Source organism: Ranitomeya imitator, chromosome 7, assembly GCF_032444005.1.
Source record: "Ranitomeya imitator isolate aRanImi1 chromosome 7, aRanImi1.pri, whole genome shotgun sequence".
NCBI classification, from domain to species: Eukaryota; Metazoa; Chordata; class Amphibia; order Anura; family Dendrobatidae; genus Ranitomeya; species Ranitomeya imitator.
The window spans coordinates 55,905,092-55,928,559 of NC_091288.1; the positions used below are offsets into that span (position 1 = coordinate 55,905,092).

Genomic DNA, 23,468 nt, shown 5'->3' on the forward strand with positions numbered 1-23,468 from the left:
CATAAATTATAGTGAGAGAGTGGACTGCGGTACTATAAACGAGAAGACAAAAGAAGCAGGAGTGTATGGACACCTACCCGGAGGTAGCTACCAATATAGTATTGGATATCCAGAGAGAAAAGTTACAGCCTAGAAGAAATAGAACATCTATGACGGACCCTGATGGAGTTACATACTGGAGAGACGCTGAAGAGTGTAGCATGTAATTACCTATATGGGTGCTGTCATCGCGGCGTCCACCGCTGAATAGCAAGTGAGGAGAGAGGGCCGTGGGGCTGTTTATATAGTGGCAGAGACTGGGAGGATGTCAGCTGTGAGCATGAGAGCGGTGCTTAACCGCCCAGGAAGTGGGCGGAATTAGGCAGAAGTGACCTGCCAGGAAGAGCAGGTGACATGGACGGTGGTGTGCGGGCGCCATCTTGGAGGTGGCAGTGCTAAAAAGTAGATAGACTGTGCCTGACCACAGCCGCCAGTGTGCGATACATAGGGCTATAAGGGCGGCTGGAGTTCGCATGTCCAGACGCTTACATCGGGTATGAGAGGCTATGTGCGCAGCGATTTATACACTACCCGGAAAAAAGACTGTAATGCGCATGCCTGTAACTGCCTGCATTAAGCTGTGTGGAGAAAAAAAAAAAAAAAAAAAAAAAAAAGTGCGGCAATAAAAATACTGCAAATAAATGAAAATGAGCCTGTTAAAAATAGGCGGGAGTAAATTAACCGCATGTACATGTACCCGAATACAGGGATACTATAATGCCCATCAGGGGCCACGGGAAGGTTGTAGTGCAGTTGTAAGGTTAAAGATGGCAGAGGAGAGGTATGTGTAACCGTCATAGAAAGAGGGTATATATAAACTGAAGCAGATTGGAAAAAAGGTATAAGGACCAAGATGCACCAACATACCAGCAGGCCAATGGTAGAAAGGATGGAAAAATGACAGCCGTCAGAGGAGAGAGCAGTAGTGGAAGTGTTTTGACCGATGACAAGAACAGTACTGAGATGGTGTTGATAACACATAACAATAATAGCTATAACAGGGGGACGTGAGTATCCTGAGCATAGTGATGACAAGTGGGTGGAACTGTGCTCGTGATCCATTATGCCGACAATTCAATATAGACGACTCTAAAAAAACAGAGAAAAGCAAGTTAGTAACAAAGTAGGGTAATATTGATATACATCATATAAACGCCATCAGCTCATAGTCCCGATTCAAGCCTTTCGGAGAGAGGGTTTCCAGAGTATGGATCCAGAAAGCCTCCTTCTTTTTGAGCAAAGTGATCCTATCACCACCCCGCCTTGGGGGTGGTACATGGTCAATGACCTGGTATTTTAATTGGGAAACAAAGTGTCCTTGAGTATGAAAGTGGTATGGGATGGGAAGGAGTAGGTTGCTACAACGGATGGTGGATTTATGTTTTGAAATCCTATCCCTGACCGGTTGTGTAGTTTCCCCTATGTAAAGTAAGCCACACGGGCATTTGATAAGGTACACTACATAGGTGGAGTCGCAGGTGAAGAAGTTCTTGATATGAAATGTTTTGCCAGATCTGGGGTGTTGGAACGTGTTCCCCTTTTGTATGTTATTGCACTGTGCGCAATGAAGGCACGGAAAGGTGCCAGTCTTTGGTCGTGAGAGGAAGATCTGTCGACGTGGGTCCTTAGGCCCAATGTCAGCTTTGACCAGATTGTCCCTTAAGTTGGGGGGTCTCCTAAAGCATGGTAAAAAGGGCTCCTTAAATTCTGGTATGTCAGGGTGGGCTGTAGAAAGGAGATGCCAGTGTCTCCTGATGGTTTTGTGAAGAATGAAGGAGAAGGGGTGATATGCATGCACGAAGGGAATGCGTTTTTCTGTGTTCCTCCTGGCTATTTGGGGTGGAGGGTCCCTAGACCGTGCCAGTATTGCCGAGGGATAACCCCTCTTAAGAAATTTCGTGGTCATGCCCTGGAGACGTTCCTCACAGAGTATTGGATCCGGGACTATGCGTTTGACCCGTTGGTATTGTGATATAGGAATCGAGCGTTTCGTGGATGGTGGGTGGAAGCTCTGGTAGTGTAGCAAGCTATTCCTGTCCGTTGGCTTAGAGTATAGATCAGTAGTAAGTAGGCCCGCTGAATCTTTGAGCACCGTAGTGTCTAGAAAATTAATGGCGTTCTGGTCATGACTGATAGTGAATTTGATGCCTGGCCAGGCATCATTGAGGAAAAGGAAGAACTCCTGCAAGGACTCCAATGAGCCCCCCCATAGGCAAAAAACATCATCTATGTATCGTTTCCACACGGAAACGTTGTGAATAAACAAAGGATGTTTGTAGATGACGGACGTCTCGAATAATGCCATGTACGTGTTAGCGTACGGGGGCGCTACATTCGAGCCCATTGCGGTCCCCCGTCTCTGCAAGTAAAAGGAATCCTGGAAGAGAAAAAAGTTATTATAGAGTACCGTTGTCAGTAATTCAATACAAAGATTGATCTGGTCCGTATCAAGGCCTGCGGCGGTGAGGGACTGGTGTACCGCATTAATGCCGTTCAGATGCGGAATGGACGTGTACAAGTCCTTAACATCTAAAGTTACCAGGAGGGTGTTTGGAGGTACCCTATGTAGATCCCTGATACATTGTAAAAAATCCCCAGTGTCCAAGATGAATGATGCTGATCTCTGAGTAATAGGTGTGAGGATTTTTTCCAGGTATCGTGATAGTGGGGAAGTGATTGAATCTGTGGAGGCCACAATTGGCCTGCCCGGGGGATTAGACAGATTTTTGTGTATTTTTGGTAAGGTATAAAATACCGGTGTGATGGGGTTCTTCTTTCTCAGAAAATCACTTGTCTTAGGATCAATGATCCCTAGGTGTGAGTATTTGCTATCAATTTTACCCCTAATCTCTGTAGAGGGATCTCTCGAGAGTCGGTCATAAATAGAGGTATCATTAAGCTGGCGATGGATCTCCGCTATGTATTGTGCCTTGTCCATTATGACAAGCGCGCCACCCTTGTCTGCTGGTTTTATGATGAGGTTGGGGTCTTTCTGTAGTGTGACTAATGCCTGATATTCCGTAGCAGAGAGATTAGATGGATAGTGTAGTCTACCTTTTTCAATATCGTCGCGTATAGTGTGGAACGACTCTTGGACGAAGCCAATAAATGTCTCCACAGCGTGGGAGCCCTGAGGTGGGCGGAAGGAACTTTTGTCCCGTAGGCCTAATGTCACAATAGACATAGGGTTGGTACAGGGGGGTGGGGTGTTGATTGGAGAAGAGGCAAAATGGGTCTTAAGTCTTAGTAAACGAAAAAAGCGTTGTAAGTCCATCTCTAGATCAAATGTTTTACACTGATACGAGGGACAGAAAGACAAGCCCTTTTGTAATACCCCAAGTTCTGCAACCCCCAGGGATCTAGAAGAAATGTTCACCACCAATGATTCTGTACCTTGGATCTCGTGATCCGCATTTGATCCGTGGTGTCCCTTCTTGGAGGCGCTCCGTCGGGTTTTCTTTTTGGAAATCGGCGTCGTTGTCCTAAAAAAAGGCTTGAAGTAGAGGGGAGGACGTTCCTCTCTTGGTCTGAGCCCGAGGTGGAATAGTCTGTAGAGGATCTCTGGTTGCGTGCAGGTTGGCGTCTTGATGTCGAGTTGTCGTGCCATCGGTATACTTGATTAGTCTCGTAGTCAATCGTGTCACGAGAGAATTTGCTGCGTTTGCGGTTCTCAGTATCCCTTTTATGTAGATCAACCCGCTCCTGGATCTGGGTCCTCAAGGTGCTCAGTTCCTCTGCTGTACCGGTGGAAGACAGCTGAGTTTCGATACTTTTGATTTTGGCCGCGTTGGTATCAATTGCTTTGTGAAGATGTTCTAGGGTGAGTGTTATCAGATCAAATGAACATTTATTAAGTATCTGTTCAAACCTCAGACAATAATCAGAACAGTCACTAAACAGGGTGGGACGGAGGGGGACTCGAAGCCCTCTGGGGATCCTCTTAACACGGAGGTACTCGGAGAGGGTGGCGCAGTGCAATTCTATGTTGACTTGGTGCCTAAGTGCTCGTTCAAGGTCACGTCCCCGTGTCTCACGTGGGGGTATTTTCAGAAAGTCACAGGAGAGAGTGGACTGTGCCAGAATAGAAGAACACTCTTCATTATTGTATGAAAAAGTATTGGAGGTCATAGCCATAAAGGTGTGCCACACGTAAGGGGAGACAACGTAGTTAGAAACACGTGTGCACAACCGTATGAGGTGCACGGGTAGGTTCCCAAACCGTAATCAGCAAATAATACAAAACCCGGCACTCAACTTTGTGGTGTGAAGAAACGAAAGATTTATTATCCCAAATCAGAAAACGTTTCGGTCACACAACTGGACCTTCATCAGTAACTGAAATAAGTATGTACATACAGTACAGCATAATTAAAAACCATAATTGGGAAAACATAAATAAAACTGTGAACAAAAATAACCAAAGTATATACAACATATGCAACATCCTATGCATAGGACTATGGCGAAAATGATGGTGGGTGGATACTAGTGGTATAAGAGAGTGACCTATGTCGTGGCACAGTGGTAGTACAGTGGTGGAGTTTTACATACCGTTTACTGGGACAATATATAGATTCAAGTGGCTATATGGCCTGCCTGGGAGGTGGAACATAAATTATAGTGAGAGAGTGGACTGCGGTACTATAAACGAGAAGACAAAAGAAGCAGGAGTGTATGGACACCTACCCGGAGGTAGCTACCAATATAGTATTGGATATCCAGAGAGAAAAGTTACAGCCTAGAAGAAATAGAACATCTATGACGGACCCTGATGGAGTTACATACTGGAGAGACGCTGAAGAGTGTAGCATGTAATTACCTATATGGGTGCTGTCATCGCGGCGTCCACCGCTGAATAGCAAGTGAGGAGAGAGGGCCGTGGGGCTGTTTATATAGTGGCAGAGACTGGGAGGATGTCAGCTGTGAGCATGAGAGCGGTGCTTAACCGCCCAGGAAGTGGGCGGAATTAGGCAGAAGTGACCTGCCAGGAAGAGCAGGTGACATGGACGGTGGTGTGCGGGCGCCATCTTGGAGGTGGCAGTGCTAAAAAGTAGATAGACTGTGCCTGACCACAGCCGCCAGTGTGCGATACATAGGGCTATAAGGGCGGCTGGAGTTCGCATGTCCTGACGCTTACATCGGGTATGAGAGGCTATGTGCGCAGCGATTTATACACTACCCGGAAAAAAGACTGTAATGCGCATGCCTGTAACTGCCTGCATTAAGCTGTGTGGAAAAAAAAAAAAAAAAAGTGCGGCAATAAAAATACTGCAAATAAATGAAAATGAGCCTGTTAAAAATGAAAGAAGGCTAATTAGCAAACGCCAGGCGGGAGTAAATTAACCGCATGTACATGTACCCGAATACAGGGATACTATAATGCCCATCAGGGGCCACGGGAAGGTTGTAGTGCAGTTGTAAGGTTAAAGATGGCAGAGGAGAGGTATGTGTAACCGTCATAGAAAGAGGGTATATATAAACTGAAGCAGATTGGAAAAAAGGTATAAGGACCAAGATGCACCAACATACCAGCAGGCCAATGGTAGAAAGGATGGAAAAATGACAGCCGTCAGAGGAGAGAGCAGTAGTGGAAGTGTTTTGACCGATGACAAGAACAGTACTGAGATGGTGTTGATAACACATAACAATAATAGCTATAACAGGGGGACGTGAGTATCCTGAGCATAGTGATGACAAGTGGGTGGAACTGTGCTCGTGATCCATTATGCCGACAATTCAATATAGACGACTCTAAAAAAACAGAGAAAAGCGAGTTAGTAACAAAGTAGGGTAATATTGATATACATCATATAAACGCCATCAGCTCATAGTCCCGATTCAAGCCTTTCGGAGAGAGGGTTTCCAGAGTATGGATCCAGAAAGCCTCCTTCTTTTTGAGCAAAGTGATCCTATCACCACCCCGCCTTGGGGGTGGTACATGGTCAATGACCTGGTATTTTAATTGGGAAACAAAGTGTCCTTGAGTATGAAAGTGGTATGGGATGGGAAGGAGTAGGTTGCTACAACGGATGGTGGATTTATGTTTTGAAATCCTATCCCTGACCGGTTGTGTAGTTTCCCCTATGTAAAGTAAGCCACACGGGCATTTGATAAGGTACACTACATAGGTGGAGTCGCAGGTGAAGAAGTTCTTGATATGAAATGTTTTGCCAGATCTGGGGTGTTGGAACGCATGCATATCACCCCTTCTCCTTCATTCTTCACAAAACCATCAGGAGACACTGGCATCTCCTTTCTACAGCCCACCCTGACATACCAGAATTTAAGGAGCCCTTTTTACCATGCTTTAGGAGACCCCCCAACTTAAGGGACAATCTGGTCAAAGCTGACATTGGGCCTAAGGACCCACGTCGACAGATCTTCCTCTCACGACCAAAGACTGGCACCTTTCCGTGCCTTCATTGCGCACAGTGCAATAACATACAAAAGGGGAACACGTTCCAACACCCCAGATCTGGCAAAACATTTCATATCAAGAACTTCTTCACCTGCGACTCCACCTATGTAGTGTACCTTATCAAATGCCCGTGTGGCTTACTTTACATAGGGGAAACTACACAACCGGTCAGGGATAGGATTTCAAAACATAAATCCACCATCCGTTGTAGCAACCTACTCCTTCCCATCCCATACCACTTTCATACTCAAGGACACTTTGTTTCCCAATTAAAATACCAGGTCATTGACCATGTACCACCCCCAAGGCGGGGTGGTGATAGGATCACTTTGCTCAAAAAGAAGGAGGCTTTCTGGATCCATACTCTGGAAACCCTCTCTCCGAAAGGCTTGAATCGGGACTATGAGCTGATGGCGTTTATATGATGTATATCAATATTACCCTACTTTGTTACTAACTCGCTTTTCTCTGTTTTTTTAGAGTCGTCTATATTGAATTGTCGGCATAATGGATCACGAGCACAGTTCCACCCACTTGTCATCACTATGCTCAGGATACTCACGTCCCCCTGTTATAGCTATTATTGTTATGTGTTATCAACACCATCTCAGTACTGTTCTTGTCATCGGTCAAAACACTTCCACTACTGCTCTCTCCTCTGACGGCTGTCATTTTTCCATCCTTTCTACCATTGGCCTGCTGGTATGTTGGTGCATCTTGGTCCTTATACCTTTTTTCCAATCTGCTTCAGTTTATATATACCCTCTTTCTATGACGGTTACACATACCTCTCCTCTGCCATCTTTAACCTTACAACTGCACTACAACCTTCCCGTGGCCCCTGATGGGCATTATAGTATCCCTGTATTCGGGTACATGTACATGCGGTTAATTTACTCCCGCCTGGCGTTTGCTAATTAGCCTTCTTTCATTTTTAACAGGCTCATTTTCATTTATTTGCAGTATTTTTATTGCCGCACTTTTTTTTTTTTTTTTTTTTTTTTTCCACACAGCTTAATGCAGGCAGTTACAGGCATGCGCATTACAGTCTTTTTTCCGGGTAGTGTATAAATCGCTGCGCACATAGCCTCTCATACCCGATGTAAGCGTCTGGACATGCGAACTCCAGCCGCCCTTATAGCCCTATGTATCGCACACTGGCGGCTGTGGTCAGGCACAGTCTATCTACTTTTTAGCACTGCCACCTCCAAGATGGCGCCCGCACACCACCGTCCATGTCACCTGCTCTTCCTGGCAGGTCACTTCTGCCTAATTCCGCCCACTTCCTGGGCGGTTAAGCACCGCTCTCATGCTCACAGCTGACATCCTCCCAGTCTCTGCCACTATATAAACAGCCCCACGGCCCTCTCTCCTCACTTGCTATTCAGCGGTGGACGCCGCGATGACAGCACCCATATAGGTAATTACATGCTACACTCTTCAGCGTCTCTCCAGTATGTAACTCCATCAGGGTCCGTCATAGATGTTCTATTTCTTCTAGGCTGTAACTTTTCTCTCTGGATATCCAATACTATATTGGTAGCTACCTCCGGGTAGGTGTCCATACACTCCTGCTTCTTTTGTCTTCTCGTTTATAGTACCTCAGTCCACTCTCTCACTATGATTTATGTTCCACCTCCCAGGCAGGCCATATAGCCACTTGAATCTATATATTGTCCCAGTAAACGGTATGTAAAACTCCACCACTGTACTACCACTGTGCCACGACATAGGTCACTCTCTTATACCACTAGTATCCACCCACCATCATTTTCGCCATAGTCATATGCATAGGATGTTGCATATGTTGTATATACTTTGGTTATTTTTGTTCACAGTTTTATTTATGTTTTCCCAATTATGGTTTTTAATTATGCTGTACTGTATGTACATACTTATTTCAGTTACTGATGAAGGTCCAGTTGTGTGACCGAAACGTTTTCTGATTTGGGATAATAAATCTTTCGTTTCTTCACACCACAAAGTTGAGTGCCGGGTTTTGTATTATTAGCTTCTTTAGCAATGACCTTTTGTGGCTTACCCGCCTTGTGGAGTGTGTCAATGACTGCCTTCTGGACATCTGTCAAGTCAGCAGTCTTCCCCATGATTGTGGAGCTACTGAAACAGACTAAGGGACCTTTTTAAACGCTTAGGATTAGGAAGCCTTTGCTGATGTATTTTGTTAATTATTCAATTATTCTAATTTTCTGAGATAACTTTTGGGTTTTCATTGGCTGTAAGTCATAATCACCAACATTAACAGAAATAAACACATGAAATAGATCACCCTGTTTATAATGACTCTATATATAGACTTTCACTTTTTGTATTGTGGAACTGTAATAAATGAGCAGTGCATGCTGTCAGGGGCGAGCAGTCATGTATGTGATCTGCATACTTCTGACGAGACGTGCGTGGCCTCGCACAATACAAGTGAATAGAGCCATGGCGGACACGTCTAGTCTTCCCATGATAAATTGACTGTAGACTAGACCCCACAACCCCTTTAAATGGCATAATTGCGTTGTTTTGTTCATATTGACTCCCAAAAAATGAATAAAAAGATATCAGAAAGTTACATGGAGCGCAAAACCGTGATCATAATACAGATCATAATAATACAAGTCCTGATACTCCGTTATAAATCTAAAAAATGGAAAAATTCTGTCTCCTGGAAGGAAAAATACAAGAAGGGGAGCAACGGGGGCTCTAATGCCTGAGGACCCGCACAGAGCTGCAGGGCATCTTTCTACAGACCATATGGTACCCAGTGCAACACTGTTCCGAGTAGTGGGAACAGAGCAGATCTAAAAAAAAAAAACCGCACTGTATTCATATCACGTGACGCCTGGAAAAAGTCTACAACAATATGGCCGCACAGAACACGCGGCTGCAGACATGATGTCTCCATAGTTACGAAATGTGAGGAAGGAACGCACCCTGTGGGGGGGGTGAAACGCAGTCCTACTGCGCATGCGCCATGTATCCATACAACGCCTAGTACTGTACCATCTCTCACGGCCAGGTGGCGCTCCCCCGCCTAGGCACACACAGTACTTCCGGAGGAAGTGACGCAGCGTCAGGACTTCCCGGCGCTCAGCTGAGGTCTTATTTGAATCACGCTTTGGCAGGCAGAGTCATGTCCTCCTTCTCTCTGGACTCGCTGGGTGAGTAGAGGCCGGCAACTCGGTATCATGAGCGCTGTCGGCTACGGAAGCTGGATAGGGACAGACTTTATAGGATGTCATTGCCGCATTCTGTAGTGGAGCAGGTCCTGCCGGCTGTGTGGGGTTATGGCAGCCGGCACTCGGCTCCATCCACTCGCAGGGTACAGGCTGCCACACTTCCTGCTGACGGGTCTGCTGTCTCCCTCCCAGGGTGCCCTCACAGTGTTCATACACACTGCCCCTGACCTCCACATAATGGCCGCCTCTCGTGGCTGTCAGTGTTCCTGCTCACACAGCCGCCTCTAAATGTGCCATGTGCAGAGTTGCCCCTGTAGTGGGGGCGCCACATGCAGTGAACCCCCCACAAATGGGGCTTATCCCAGTGCAGATCCCGTGTCGCCCCCCCCGATGCTCTTCTGTGGATTTCACTGCAATACTCGGTGGATTACTCCACAAGAAACCGTGTGCGATTGGCCCGATCTGCACGAATCGTACGAGAAATGTGGGAGATGCAGAATCCCCGTATATTATCTGCTGAATCTCGCCCCATGATAAATGCAAACTATTAAAGGGGTTGTCCGGCCTTGGGCTACAAGTCTGCAGTCACTGTGTATGTGACTCCTCACATTGCGGGCGGTCATGTGACTACAGGAATAGTTTGCATGCTCCGGCCACAGTCAGACTAGACTGTCAGCTTTGCTGAATACGCTTGTACTGAGCGAGGCTGCGCCCATCTAGATGGCACGTGACCGCAGGTATGCAAATCGCCTATTATGGTCACATGATCGCTCGCACCAGAGAATCCTGACCGCGCACATGCTGTGACTCACATCTCTGCCGTCGCTCTTAGGCCAGGATCACACACAGCGAGATACGGCCGAGTCTCGCAGGTTAAAACCCAGCTCTGGCCCCGGCACTCCAGAGCGGAGCGTGCGGCCACATAGCAATACATGGAGCTGCGCGCTCCGTAGTCCCGGTGCCAGAGCTTGGTTTTAACCTGCGAGACTCGGCCGTATCTCGCTGTAGTGTGACTCTGGCCTAAGGCCGGACAGCCCCTTCTCAATCAGCACATTTGCCCCCTGTAAAATAACACTTAGGCTATATACACACGTTAATTATTTGGGGCAGATGGTTTTGAATCTCTTGGCAGGAAACGTGTTTTTTTTTTTTTTTTTTCTGCTGATTTTTCTCCAATCCATTAGTATGTGTGACGTTTGCAGCAAAAACGCTTAAAGAATTGACGTTCTGCATTGGAAAATCCCCAGTGAATGTGCATCGTGAGCTTTAACCCTACAGGAGAGACTAAGGCTTCGTGCACAATTCTTCTGTGTGCTATCCACTTATATTTTTTTCTCATACAGCAGATGGGCCGTACATTTTCATTGTTCCGTACACATGAGTCTTATAAATGGAGCTGCCTCTGATTCTTGACTCAGAGCAGATTGAGCTCATTAGTTCAGTAAACACGGCTGAAATGCGTGGCAGCACAAAGTTTGATTTCCGTATCAGTGTTTCATCCATATGTTTTTTTTTTTTTTTTTTTTTTTAACTTTTAATACCTGTTTCATCAAGAGCCAATGGATGAATAAAAATGGAGTTTATTTTCACTTTTTAAAAGCGGTCAGTTTTAAACAATGTAAAAATCAGCAGGAATGTGTGAATGCCGTCTCACACGTCTCCATTGGCTCAGATAATGACTAGTGATGAGCTAGTGTACTCGTTGCTCGGGTTTCTCCGAGCACGCTCGGGTGGTCTCCGAGTATTTGTGAGTGCTCGGAGATTTAGTTTGTCACCGCAGCTGAATGACTTATGGCTGCTAGCCAGGCTGAATATATGTGAGGATTGCTTGTTTGGTAGGGAATTCCCACATGTGTTCAGGCTGTCCAGCAGCTGTAAATCATGCAGCTGCGGCGAGGTTATCTAAATCTCCAAGCACTCACAAATACTCGCAGACCACCCGAGCGTGCTCTGGAAAACCTGAGTAATGAGTATACTCGCTCATCGCTAATAATGACGCCTCAAATTCCATGTGGTTTTCCGTCCTTAGAAGAAAGCTGTTAGTCATTTCATCTTGCTCGAGCCACATTTAGCTGGAAACAAAGACTCTCTCCTTCATTAGAGAGCAGGATCTAGAGCCCGGACCCAAGACATGTCCGCAGAGCAGCTGCTTCTGGCTTCTCCGCTACTTGACAGACCTCTCCATTCTTGTGTGTATGATCACTCTCTGCCCGTCCTGCAGAGCCTGAAGGTGCAGCTCGGGGTCTGACTGGTTTTTAAACTTTTATGTTTTCTATTAAACAACCCATTTGGCACTATAGAGGAAATCCTAGCTGAGGATGCCTGACTGATTTCCTGTTGCCTATAGTTTAAGCAGCATTGAAGGGGTTTTCATCTATAATTTTTTTTTTTTTTTTTGCTTAGGTCACTTTTAATAATAAAGAAAATCCTGACATCTTGCAGTTTTCAGTCTGGTTACCCAACTTCATAATAGACTGACACTTCCTGTTCTGCACAAATCTCTTCTCAGCAGTCTCATTATCATCACAGACAGGATTGCAATGAAAGGTGACACTTTGTATAAGTAACACAGAATTCCACGTTCACAGTGGGTGATGGTCACATCTCACCTGCTTTCCCTTTCTGCACATAGTGCACCTAGAAAACTTTCCAATAGAAGTCAATGAGCATCTCCAGTCTTTCACGTCCTTTGGTTCATGCAGCTTCTCTAAAGCTTTGAATTAAAGTTAAGGGGTGGCCGGTCTACATTGATAAGTCTGGACCAGCGGTGATGTGTTCTGCATACTCCGGAGCAGAACCCGTCTACTGGGTGCAGCCTTGTTCCATATACTTATATAGAGCAAGGCTGTGCCCACTGGACTGTGCGTCGCTAGACGAGTATATGGAGCGAGGCTGTGCCCACTGGATGGTGCGTTGCTGGACGAGTGTGTGTGTGGAGCGAGGCTGCGTCGCTGGCCGAGTGTGTGTGTGTGGAGCGAGGCTGCGTCGCTGGCCGTGTGTGTGTGTGGAGCGAGGCTGCGTCGCTGGCCGAGTGTGTGTGTGTGTGGAGCGAGGCTGCGTCGCTGGCCGAGTGTGTGTGTGGAGCGAGGCTGCGTCGCTGGCCGAGTGTGTGTGTGGAGCGAGGCTGCGTCGCTGGCCGAGTGTGTGTGTGGAGCGAGGCTGCGTCGCTGGCCGAGTGTGTGTGTGGAGCGAGGCTGCGTCGCTGGCCGTGTGTGTGTGTGTGTGTGGAGCGAGGCTGCGTCGCTGGCCGTGTGTGTGTGTGTGTGTGTGGAGCGAGGCTGCGTCGCTGGCCGAGTGTGTGTGTGTGTGTGGAGCGAGGCTGCGTCGCTGGCCGAGTGTGTGTGTGGAGCGAGGCTGCGTCGCTGGCCGAGTGTGTGTGTGGAGCGAGGCTGCGTCGCTGGCCGAGTGTGTGTGTGGAGCGAGGCTGCGTCGCTGGCCGAGTGTGTGTGTGGAGCGAGGCTGCGTCGCTGGCCGAGTGTGTGTGTGTGGAGCGAGGCTGCGTCGCTGGCCGAGTGTGTGTGTGGAGCGAGGCTGCGTCGCTGGCCGAGTGTGTGTGCGGAGCGAGGCTGCGTCGCTGGCCGAGTGTGTGTGGAGCGAGGCTGCGTCGCTGGCCGAGTGTGTGTGTGGAGCGAGGCTGCGTCGCTGGCCGAGAGTGTGTGCGGAGCGAGGCTGCGTCGCTGGCCGAGTGTGTGTGTGGAGCGAGGCTGCGTCGCTGGCCGAGTGTGTGTGCGGAGCGAGGCTGCGTCGCTGGCCGAGTGTGTGTGCGGAGCGAGGCTGCGTCGCTGGCCGAGTGTGTGTGCGGAGCGAGGCTGCGTCGCTGGCCGAGTGTGTGTGTGTGGAGCGAGGCTGCGTCGCTGGCCGAGTGTGTGTGTGTGTGTGTGGAGCGAGGCTGCGTCGCTGGCCGAGTGTGTGTGTGTGTGTGTGTGTGTGGAGCGAGGCTGCGTCGCTGGCCGAGTGTGTGTGTGTGTGTGGAGCGAGGCTGCGTCGCTGGCCGAGTGTGTGTGTGGAGCGAGGCTGCGTCGCTGGCCGAGTGTGTGTGTGTGGAGCGAGGCTGCGTCGCTGGCCGAGTGTGTGTGTGTGGAGCGAGGCTGCGTCGCTGGCCGAGTGTGTGTGTGTGTGTGTGGAGCGAGGCTGCGTCGCTGGCCGAGTGTGTGTGTGTGTGTGTGGAGCGAGGCTGCGTCGCTGGCCGAGTGTGTGTGTGTGTGTGTGTGGAGCGAGGCTGCGTCGCTGGCCGAGTGTGTGTGTGTGTGTGTGTGGAGCGAGGCTGCGTCGCTGGCCGTGTGTGTGTGTGGAGCGAGGCTGCGTCGCTGGCCGTGTGTGTGTGTGGAGCGAGGCTGCGTCGCTGGCCGTGTGTGTGTGTGGAGCGAGGCTGCGTCGCTGGCCGTGTGTGTGTGTGGAGCGAGGCTGCGTCGCTGGCCGTGTGTGTGTGGAGCGAGGCTGCGTCGCTGGCCGTGTGTGTGTGGAGCGAGGCTGCGTCGCTGGCCGTGTGTGTGTGTGTGGAGCGAGGCTGCGTCGCTGGCCGTGTGTGTGTGTGTGTGTGTGTGTGTGGAGCGAGGCTGCGTCGCTGGCCGTGTGTGTGTGTGTGTGTGTGTGTGTGTGGAGCGAGGCTGCGTCGCTGGCCGAGTGTGTGTGTGTGTGTGTGTGTGTGGAGCGAGGCTGCGTCGCTGGCCGAGTGTGTGTGTGTGTGTGTGGAGCGAGGCTGCGTCGCTGGCCGAGTGTGTGTGTGTGTGTGTGTGTGGAGCGAGGCTGCGTCGCTGGCCGAGTGTGTGTGTGTGTGTGTGGAGCGAGGCTGCGTCGCTGGCCGTGTGTGTGTGTGTGTGGAGCGAGGCTGCGTCGCTGGCCGTGTGTGTGTGTGTGTGGAGCGAGGCTGCGTCGCTGGCCGTGTGTGTGTGTGGAGCGAGGCTGCGTCGCTGGCCGTGTGTGTGTGTGGAGCGAGGCTGCGTCGCTGGCCGTGTGTGTGTGTGGAGCGAGGCTGCGTCGCTGGCCGTGTGTGTGTGGAGCGAGGCTGCGTCGCTGGCCGTGTGTGTGTGGAGCGAGGCTGCGTCGCTGGCCGTGTGTGTGTGGAGCGAGGCTGCGTCGCTGGCCGTGTGTGTGTGTGTGGAGCGAGGCTGCGTCGCTGGCCGTGTGTGTGTGTGTGGAGCGAGGCTGCGTCGCTGGCCGTGTGTGTGTGTGTGGAGCGAGGCTGCGTCGCTGGCCGTGTGTGTGTGTGTGTGTGTGTGGAGCGAGGCTGCGTCGCTGGCCGTGTGTGTGTGTGTGGAGCGAGGCTGCGTCGCTGGCCGTGTGTGTGTGGAGCGAGGCTGCGTCGCTGGCCGTGTGTGTGTGTGTGTGTGTGGAGCGAGGCTGCGTCGCTGGCCGAGTGTGTGTGTGGAGCGAGGCTGCGTCGCTGGCCGTGTGTGTGTGGAGCGAGGCTGCGTCGCTGGCCGTGTGTGTGTGGAGCGAGGCTGCGTCGCTGGCCGTGTGTGTGTGTGGAGCGAGGCTGCGTCGCTGGCCGAGTGTGTGTGTGTGGAGCGAGGCTGCGTCGCTGGCCGAGTGTGTGTGTGTGGAGCGAGGCTGCGTCGCTGGCCGAGTGTGTGTGTGTGTGTGTGGAGCGAGGCTGCGTCGCTGGCCGTGTGTGTGTGTGGAGCGAGGCTGCGTCGCTGGCCGAGTGTGTGTGTGTGGAGCGAGGCTGCGTCGCTGGCCGAGTGTGTGTGTGTGTGTGGAGCGAGGCTGCGTCGCTGGCCGAGTGTGTGTGTGTGTGTGTGTGTGTGTAGCGAGGCTGCGTCGCTGGCCGAGTGTGTGTGTGTGTGTGTGGAGCGAGGCTGCGTCGCTGGCCGAGTGTGTGTGTGGAGCGAGGCTGCGTCGCTGGCCGAGTGTGTGTGTGGAGCGAGGCTGCGTCGCTGGCCGAGTGTGTGTGTGGAGCGAGGCTGCGTCGCTGGCCGAGTGTGTGTGTGTGGAGCGAGGCTGCGTCGCTGGCCGAGTGTGTGTGTGGAGCGAGGCTGCGTCGCTGGCCGAGTGTGTGTGCGGAGCGAGGCTGCGTCGCTGGCCGAGTGTGTGTGTGGAGCGAGGCTGCGTCGCTGGCCGAGTGTGTGTGTGGAGCGAGGCTGCGTCGCTGGCCGAGAGTGTGTGCGGAGCGAGGCTGCGTCGCTGGCCGAGTGTGTGTGTGGAGCGAGGCTGCGTCGCTGGCCGAGTGTGTGTGCGGAGCGAGGCTGCGTCGCTGGCCGAGTGTGTGTGCGGAGCGAGGCTGCGTCGCTGGCCGAGTGTGTGTGCGGAGCGAGGCTGCGTCGCTGGCCGAGTGTGTGTGTGTGGAGCGAGGCTGCGTCGCTGGCCGAGTGTGTGTGTGTGTGTGTGTGTGTGTGGAGCGAGGCTGCGTCGCTGGCCGAGTGTGTGTGTGTGTGTGTGTGTGTGGAGCGAGGCTGCGTCGCTGGCCGAGTGTGTGTGTGTGTGTGGAGCGAGGCTGCGTCGCTGGCCGAGTGTGTGTGTGGAGCGAGGCTGCGTCGCTGGCCGAGTGTGTGTGTGTGGAGCGAGGCTGCGTCGCTGGCCGAGTGTGTGTGTGTGGAGCGAGGCTGCGTCGCTGGCCGAGTGTGTGTGTGTGGAGCGAGGCTGCGTCGCTGGCCGAGTGTGTGTGTGTGGAGCGAGGCTGCGTCGCTGGCCGAGTGTGTGTGTGTGTGTGGAGCGAGGCTGCGTCGCTGGCCGAGTGTGTGTGTGTGTGTGTGGAGCGAGGCTGCGTCGCTGGCCGAGTGTGTGTGTGTGTGTGTGTGTGTGGAGCGAGGCTGCGTCGCTGGCCGAGTGTGTGTGTGTGTGTGTGTGTGTGTGGAGCGAGGCTGCGTCGCTGGCCGAGTGTGTGTGTGGAGCGAGGCTGCGTCGCTGGCCGTGTGTGTGTGTGTGGAGCGAGGCTGCGTCGCTGGCCGTGTGTGTGTGTGTGTGTGGAGCGAGGCTGCGTCGCTGGCCGTGTGTGTGTGTGGAGCGAGGCTGCGTCGCTGGCCGTGTGTGTGTGTGGAGCGAGGCTGCGTCGCTGGCCGTGTGTGTGTGTGGAGCGAGGCTGCGTCGCTGGCCGTGTGTGTGTGTGGAGCGAGGCTGCGTCGCTGGCCGTGTGTGTGTGTGGAGCGAGGCTGCGTCGCTGGCCGTGTGTGTGTGGAGCGAGGCTGCGTCGCTGGCCGTGTGTGTGTGTGTGGAGCGAGGCTGCGTCGCTGGCCGTGTGTGTGTGTGTGTGTGTGTGTGTGGAGCGAGGCTGCGTCGCTGGCCGAGTGTGTGTGTGTGTGTGTGTGTGTGTGGAGCGAGGCTGCGTCGCTGGCCGAGTGTGTGTGTGTGTGGAGCGAGGCTGCGTCGCTGGCCGAGTGTGTGTGTGTGTGTGTGTGTGGAGCGAGGCTGCGTCGCTGGCCGAGTGTGTGTGTGTGTGTGTGTGGAGCGAGGCTGCGTCGCTGGCCGAGTGTGTGTGTGTGTGTGTGTGTGGAGCGAGGCTGCGTCGCTGGCCGAGTGTGTGTGTGTGTGTGTGGAGCGAGGCTGCGTCGCTGGCCGTGTGTGTGTGTGTGTGGAGCGAGGCTGCGTCGCTGGCCGTGTGTGTGTGTGTGTGTGTGTGGAGCGAGGCTGCGTCGCTGGCCGTGTGTGTGTGTGGAGCGAGGCTGCGTCGCTGGCCGTGTGTGTGTGTGGAGCGAGGCTGCGTCGCTGGCCGTGTGTGTGTGTGGAGCGAGGCTGCGTCGCTGGCCGTGTGTGTGTGGAGCGAGGCTGCGTCGCTGGCCGTGTGTGTGTGGAGCGAGGCTGCGTCGCTGGCCGTGTGTGTGTGGAGCGAGGCTGCGTCGCTGGCCGTGTGTGTGTGTGTGGAGCGAGGCTGCGTCGCTGGCCGTGTGTGTGTGTGTGGAGCGAGGCTGCGTCGCTGGCCGTGTGTGTGTGTGTGGAGCGAGGCTGCGTCGCTGGCCGTGTGTGTGTGTGTGTGTGTGTGTGGAGCGAGGCTGCGTCGCTGGCCGTGTGTGTGTGTGTGTGGAGCGAGGCTGCGTCGCTGGCCGTGTGTGTGTGGAGCGAGGCTGCGTCGCTGGCCGTGTGTGTGTGTGTGTGTGTGGAGCGAGGCTGCGTCGCTGGCCGAGTGTGTGTGTGGAGCGAGGCTGCGTCGCTGGCCGTGTGTGTGTGGAGCGAGGCTGCGTCGCTGGCCGTGTGTGTGTGGAGCGAGGCTGCGTCGCTGGCCGTGTGTGTGTGTGGAGCGAGGCTGCGTCGCTGGCCGTGTGTGTGTGTGGAGCGAGGCTGCGTCGCTGGCCGTGTGTGTGTGTGGAGCGAGGCTGCGTCGCTGGCCGAGTGTGTGTGTGTGGAGCGAGGCTGCGTCGCTGGCCGAGTGTGTGTGTGTGTGTGTGGAGCGAGGCTGCGTCGCTGGCCGTGTGTGTGTGTGGAGCGAGGCTGCGTCGCTGGCCGAGTGTGTGTGTGTGGAGCGAGGCTGCGTCGCTGGCCGAGTGTGTGTGTGTGTGTGGAGCGAGGCTGCGTCGCTGGCCGAGTGTGTGTGTGTGTGTGTGTGTAGCGAGGCTGCGTCGCTGGCCGAGTGTGTGTGTGTGTGTGTGGAGCGAGGCTGCGTCGCTGGCCGAGTGTGTGTGTGTGTGTGTGTGGAGCGAGGCTGCGTCGCTGGCCGAGTGTGTGTGGGGAGCGAGGCTGCGTCGCTGGCCGAGTGTGTGTGTGTGTGTGGGGAGCGAGGCTGCGTCGCTGGCCGAGTGTGTGTGTGTGTGTGGGGAGCGAGGCTGCGTCGCTGGCCGAGTGTGTGTGTGTGTGTGGGGAGCGAGGCTGCGTCGCTGGCCGAGTGTGTGTGTGTGTGTGTGTGTGTGTGTGTGGGGAGCGAGGCTGCGTCGCTGGCCGAGTGTGTGTGTGTGTGTGTGTGTGTGTGTGTGTGGGGAGCGAGGCTGCGTCGCTGGCCGAGTGTGTGTGTGTGTGTGTGTGTGTGTGTGGGGAGCGAGGCTGCGTCGCTGGCCGAGTGTGTGTGTGTGTGTGTGTGTGTGGAGCGAGGCTGCGTCGCTGGCCGAGTGTGTGTGTGTGTGTGTGTGTGTAGCGAGGCTGCGTCGCTGGCCGAGTGTGTGTGTGTGTGTGGAGCGAGGCTGCGTCGCTGGCCGTGTGTGTGTGTGGAGCGAGGCTGCGTCGCTGGCCGAGTGTGTGTGTGTGTGTGTGTGTGTGTGGAGCGAGGCTGCGTCGCTGGCCGAGTGTGTGTGTGTGTGTGTGTGTGTGTGGAGCGAGGCTGCGTCGCTGGCCGAGTGTGTGTGTGTGTGTGGAGCGAGGCTGCGTCGCTGGCCGTGTGTGTGTGTGGAGCGAGGCTGCGTCGCTGGCCGTGTGTGTGTGTGGAGCGAGGCTGCGTCGCTGGCCGAGTGTGTGTGTGTGTGGAGCGAGGCTGCGCCGCTGGCCGAGTGTGTGTGTGTGTGTGGAGCGAGGCTGCGTCGCTGGCCGAGTGTGTGTGTGTGTGTGTGTGTGTGTGTGGAGCGAGGCTGCGTCGCTGGCCGAGTGTGTGTGTGTGTGGAGCGAGGCTGCGTCGCTGGCCGTGTGTGTGTGTGTGTGTGTGTGTGTGTGGAGCGAGGCTGCTCACAGTAGGCTGGTTCTGGCTCAGAAACTGGCTAATCCTCGTGCACAGTGCCTGCGCTGGGGGGTTTCCTAAGTCTACAGTCACAGAGTGACTGCAGATTTATTGATTTAGACCGAATAACCCCTTTAAGGCCAGTCTCACACGTCCAGATAATTCCGGTACCGGAATTATCCGTGTCCTCCTACGTTTCTGTGGCACACGTGTGCCGCCCGTGTGCCCACTGGGTACCACACGTACCAGCATCTGGTGCTGAAGCCCCATTCATATCTTCCCTGCAGCAGCGTTTGCTGTAGAGAAGATATGAATAATTGTGATTAAAATAAAGATCTATGTGCCCCCTGCCCTCCCCACCCCCCGCTGTTCTGAAAATACTCACCCGGCTCCCCCGCCGGCGCTGCTTCCTGTTCTGGCCGCATCTTCTCCTGTATGCGGTCACGTGGGACTGCTCATTTACAGTAATGAATATGCGGCTCCACCCCTATGAGAGGTGGAGCCGCATATTCATGACTGTAATCGGCGGCACCACGTGACCGCTGATACAGTAGAAGATGCGGCCAGAACAGGAAGCAGCGCCAGCGAGGGAGCCGGGTGAGTATTTTCAGAACAGCGGGGGGGGGGGCGCACAGTGGGTGGGAGGGCGGGGGGCACATAGATCTTTATTTTAAACACAATTATTCATATCTTCTCTACAGCAAACGCTGCTGCAGGGAAGATATGAATCGCGGCTTCAGCACCAGTGGGGGGGACAGTGCTTAGTGTAGCGCTGTCTCCTGCACGGCACACGGACTGCACATGGACAGCGTCCGTGTGCGGTACGTGTTTTACACGGACCCATTGACATTAATACGTGTAATACGTGCGCTCCCACGAACACTGACATGTCTCCGTGTTTGGCACACGGAGACACAGTCCGCAAAAAATCAATGACATCTGAACAGATGCATTGATTTTAATGCGTCTACGTGTGTCAGTGTCTCCGGTACGTGAGGAAACTGTCACCTCACGTACCGGAGCCACTGACGTGTGAAACAGGCCTAAGGAAAAGCTGCAGTGTTACTCGCACGCAAGTCTGGGCTCTGACACGTTCTAGACACTTCCACGGCTGAGACCACCATGATGTGGAAATAGCGTCGGACACCACATGGACACCATTTTCCGTAGCTTTCTCACCCTTGGTTGTGGCACTCGGTGGTAATTATGGCATGGTAGATATAATGGGAAGCTACACTTCATTAATTCTGTATCTCTCTTTAGGTACAGGTGGCGAACCAATGACACTGGGGTCACCAACCTCTCCGAAGCCTAGTGGCGGTGCCCAGTTTCTGCCTGGTTTCCTCATGGGTGATATCCCAACTCCTGTCACTCCACAGCTGCGTCCATCACTCGGCATTATGGAGCTGCGATCCCCATTGATAGGAGGTATTGTATTGGAGCAGGAAACTGCTATTCTACTCGTGTGATTTGTATGGGAGCCTAAAGGTACCGTCACATTTAGCGACGCTCCAGCGATATAGACAACGATCCGACCTAAACTAGATCGCTGGAGCGTCACTGTTTAGGTCGCTGTAGAGACATCAAACACAGCAACTCCAGAACGATGCAGGAGCGATCCAGTGACGTAACGGCGACTCACTTATCGTTCTCGCTGGTTGTTAGCTCTGTGAAAAAACATTGCAGGCATCGTTGCTTTTACTGTCAAACATGATGAATCACGCCGACCTGATGACCAAATAAAGTTCTGGACTTCTAGCTCCGACCAGCGATGGCACAGCGGGATCCAGATCGCTGCTGCGTGTCAAACACGAGATCGCTATCCAGGACGCTGCAACGTCACGGATCGTTGTTGTTCTCGTTGTAAAGTTGCCCAGTGTGAAGGTACCTTTAGACTACGTTTTTAATGGGTATTGGGGGAGTTTTTGATATTGCAGCGATTATTCACATGTTGGCTAAATTAGATGACTTGCGTTTTTTTTTTCCTTTTGTCCATGGAGTTTGACACTGCAGTTTTCTCCTACGCCTCATTGGGGGACACAGGACCATCAGTGTATGCTGCTGCCACCAGGAGGCTGACACTAAGTGAATATAGAAGATTACCTCCTCCCCTGCAGTATACACCCTCCTGCTGGCTCAAAATGAACCAGTTCTTGCTTCGTGTCTGTAGGAGGCACTTGGGTCTGATTTTCAGACCCCAACGTTTTTATTTTATTCTATATTTTCTCCATAAATTTTTAGTTAACGGAGTGAAGGATCCTTTCTAGGTTCCGAACTCCCCTGAATCATCAACAGGCGAACGCGGAGATTCCCTCCCCATACCCTCTCCTGCGACGTGGGAAGCCATGCCTGAGCTCACATAAGGGGTGACGGTTCCTTCGGGTCCCAATCTCCCCACACCAGCAGGCGACCACAGGGAGTGTCGCCTCCATGTATCCTCCCCTGGAGCCAGGTGTATAGCCGGACATCCTGCCCAATACTGAGGCCCCCAGTATGGCGTCCGTGCAGCCCCAACTGTATCACCACTGATATAGCGGATGATGGAAGGCGGCAGAAACTCTCCACCATCCTTGTCTATGGCGATGGTGGATTGAGCCTGAATACCAGGGCCAGCGCACTTACATTCTGTGAGTAGATATGCAACGACTGGCTGAGGTTCAGGGGGGTCCTGGTCCCTAGGATGGGGGAGGTGCCACCAGGATATCGGCATTCTTTGTACCCTAGCGCTGCGGACTCCGTTAATTAAGCCCCTGGCTTTATGACCGGTACAGATGGCCGTTGCAGCACTTCCGACGGGAGGCCTTCGCAGTGGTGTAAGATCGCGGTCCGCATCAGGTGGCGGGTGTTTATGGCCCGCACTTTCCCAGCGGTTGCCGCAGCGGTACAAGGCTGCGGCCTGCATTAAAAATTTTGCCCGGAACAGGCTGCAGATACTTAGCCCCGCCTACCGGTAATTGGCACCGCCCACCTTTCTGGCACTTCTCGTTCTACACAAGAAGCGCCTCTCTTCCTTATCTTGGCGGCCATCTTTTCCTTCTGCATCACAGCACGGAGCCGGGACACAGCAGGAATAAGTCCCAAAAAACAGCATTGGCAGCATATTCACTGTGGGATCAAACGGCACCTCCCCTGGGGACTCAAGAAACAGGACCTAGTTAAGCTGCAGAACTCTAGCTTAACCCTTTCCCTGCAAGTACGCCCTCCCTCTACCTGTCCGTCTGGATGCAAAAAACAGGGTTGACTATGTCTCAAGCGAAACCTTCCAAAAAGACTAACAAAACACAGTTTTTTGCTTCTTGTACCACTTGTAAGGTTTCTTTACCCTGGGGCCACAATACTGCGTTCTGCACGGCTTGTGAACCGGTAACTGTCCAGGAGCCACCCGTCACTGATACCCACCCCAGCGAGCCTAGTCCCCCTGAGAGGGCCACTTCTTTCTTGCAGTCTATGGCATCCCTGGTCAAAGCGATACTCTCTCTGGGACCCTTCCTCTAGTCAGGGCGTTAATCTGTCACTTGCGGATAACTCTTCCGACGGACAAAACCAGTTACCCACTAGGGGTCGTACTTTATCAAAGAACACTCAAGCTTCTGGAAAAAGGACTCATGGCATTTCCCCCGAACCTCCTCGTGCTTCGGCCTCAGGGAGTTCAATTTCTTGATTTTTTTTTTTTTTTTTTTTTTTTTTTTTCCCCCCCCCCCCCCCCCCCCTTCTCTAGGGGTTTGTAGGAGAACACTATTCAGAATACGACTCTGATGCTCCTTTTTAGATCAGGAATTTCAAAATGATCAGGAGCCACTCGATTCTCTCATTGAGTCGGTGGACGAGGAGCCCTCATCTAATACAGATCATACTATGTCTTTTAAGATGACTAAGCGAACTCGGTGTTCGCCAGCCATCCCAAGTTTAAGGACATTGTTGAGACACATAGGAACCGACCAGATAAACCGCATCACAGGGCAGAAGCCCATGGAGTCGAAATATCCCTTTGCTCCTGATTTTTAAGAAGGGATTGGTCACAGTTCCTCCCGTATCATCACGACTTGCTTATAAATTCATTCTATCTTCTTCTGAGGGCGCTGCAGTTAAAAATCCTACTGATTGTCAGATTGACAATCTTGCTCGTTCAGCTTTTTGAAGCTTCTGGAGCCACGCTTTTTCCATCTTTTGCCGCTACCTGGGTGGCTAAGGCTATGGCCCACTGGGCCAAGATCTTATCAACAGCCTTTCTAGAAACTGAACCCCCCCCCCCCCCCCAGACCTCGCTACTCAGATAGCTCGAGCCGGGGATTTTGTGGTGTCCGCTCCTTTGGAT

The 23,468-nt window shown here is 52.8% G+C and overlaps 2 protein-coding genes across 4 annotated transcripts in view; one reads left to right on the forward strand and one right to left on the reverse strand.

Annotated features, from left to right (window-relative positions):
* Positions 1 to 714: 714 nt before the first annotated feature.
* Positions 715 to 4,485, reverse strand: LOC138644650 (uncharacterized). Its single transcript, XM_069733244.1, has 2 exons — positions 3,433 to 4,485; positions 715 to 1,128 (listed from the first exon to the last, which is right to left on the reverse strand). Exons 1-2 carry the CDS (start codon positions 4,171 to 4,173, stop codon positions 1,114 to 1,116), a joined length of 756 nt encoding a protein of 251 aa, XP_069589345.1. The 5' UTR covers positions 4,174 to 4,485; the 3' UTR covers positions 715 to 1,113.
* Positions 4,486 to 7,704: 3,219 nt separating this feature from the next.
* The window catches only part of NUP35 (nucleoporin 35), a 43,100-nt gene continuing 27,336 nt past the window's right edge, over positions 7,705 to 23,468 (forward strand). Inside the window, exons 1-3 of one of the 3 annotated variants that reach the window (XM_069733246.1) lie at positions 9,516 to 9,624; positions 12,046 to 12,189; positions 20,417 to 20,581. In XM_069733246.1, coding sequence (XP_069589347.1) covers positions 12,183 to 12,189; positions 20,417 to 20,581 — 172 coding nt within the window. In that variant the 5' untranslated portion in view covers positions 9,516 to 9,624; positions 12,046 to 12,182. Of the gene's footprint in view, positions 7,878 to 9,507; positions 9,625 to 12,045; positions 12,190 to 20,416; positions 20,582 to 23,468 lie in introns of those variants that run through there. The other 2 variants (XM_069733247.1, XM_069733245.1) reach the window with 2 other exon arrangements.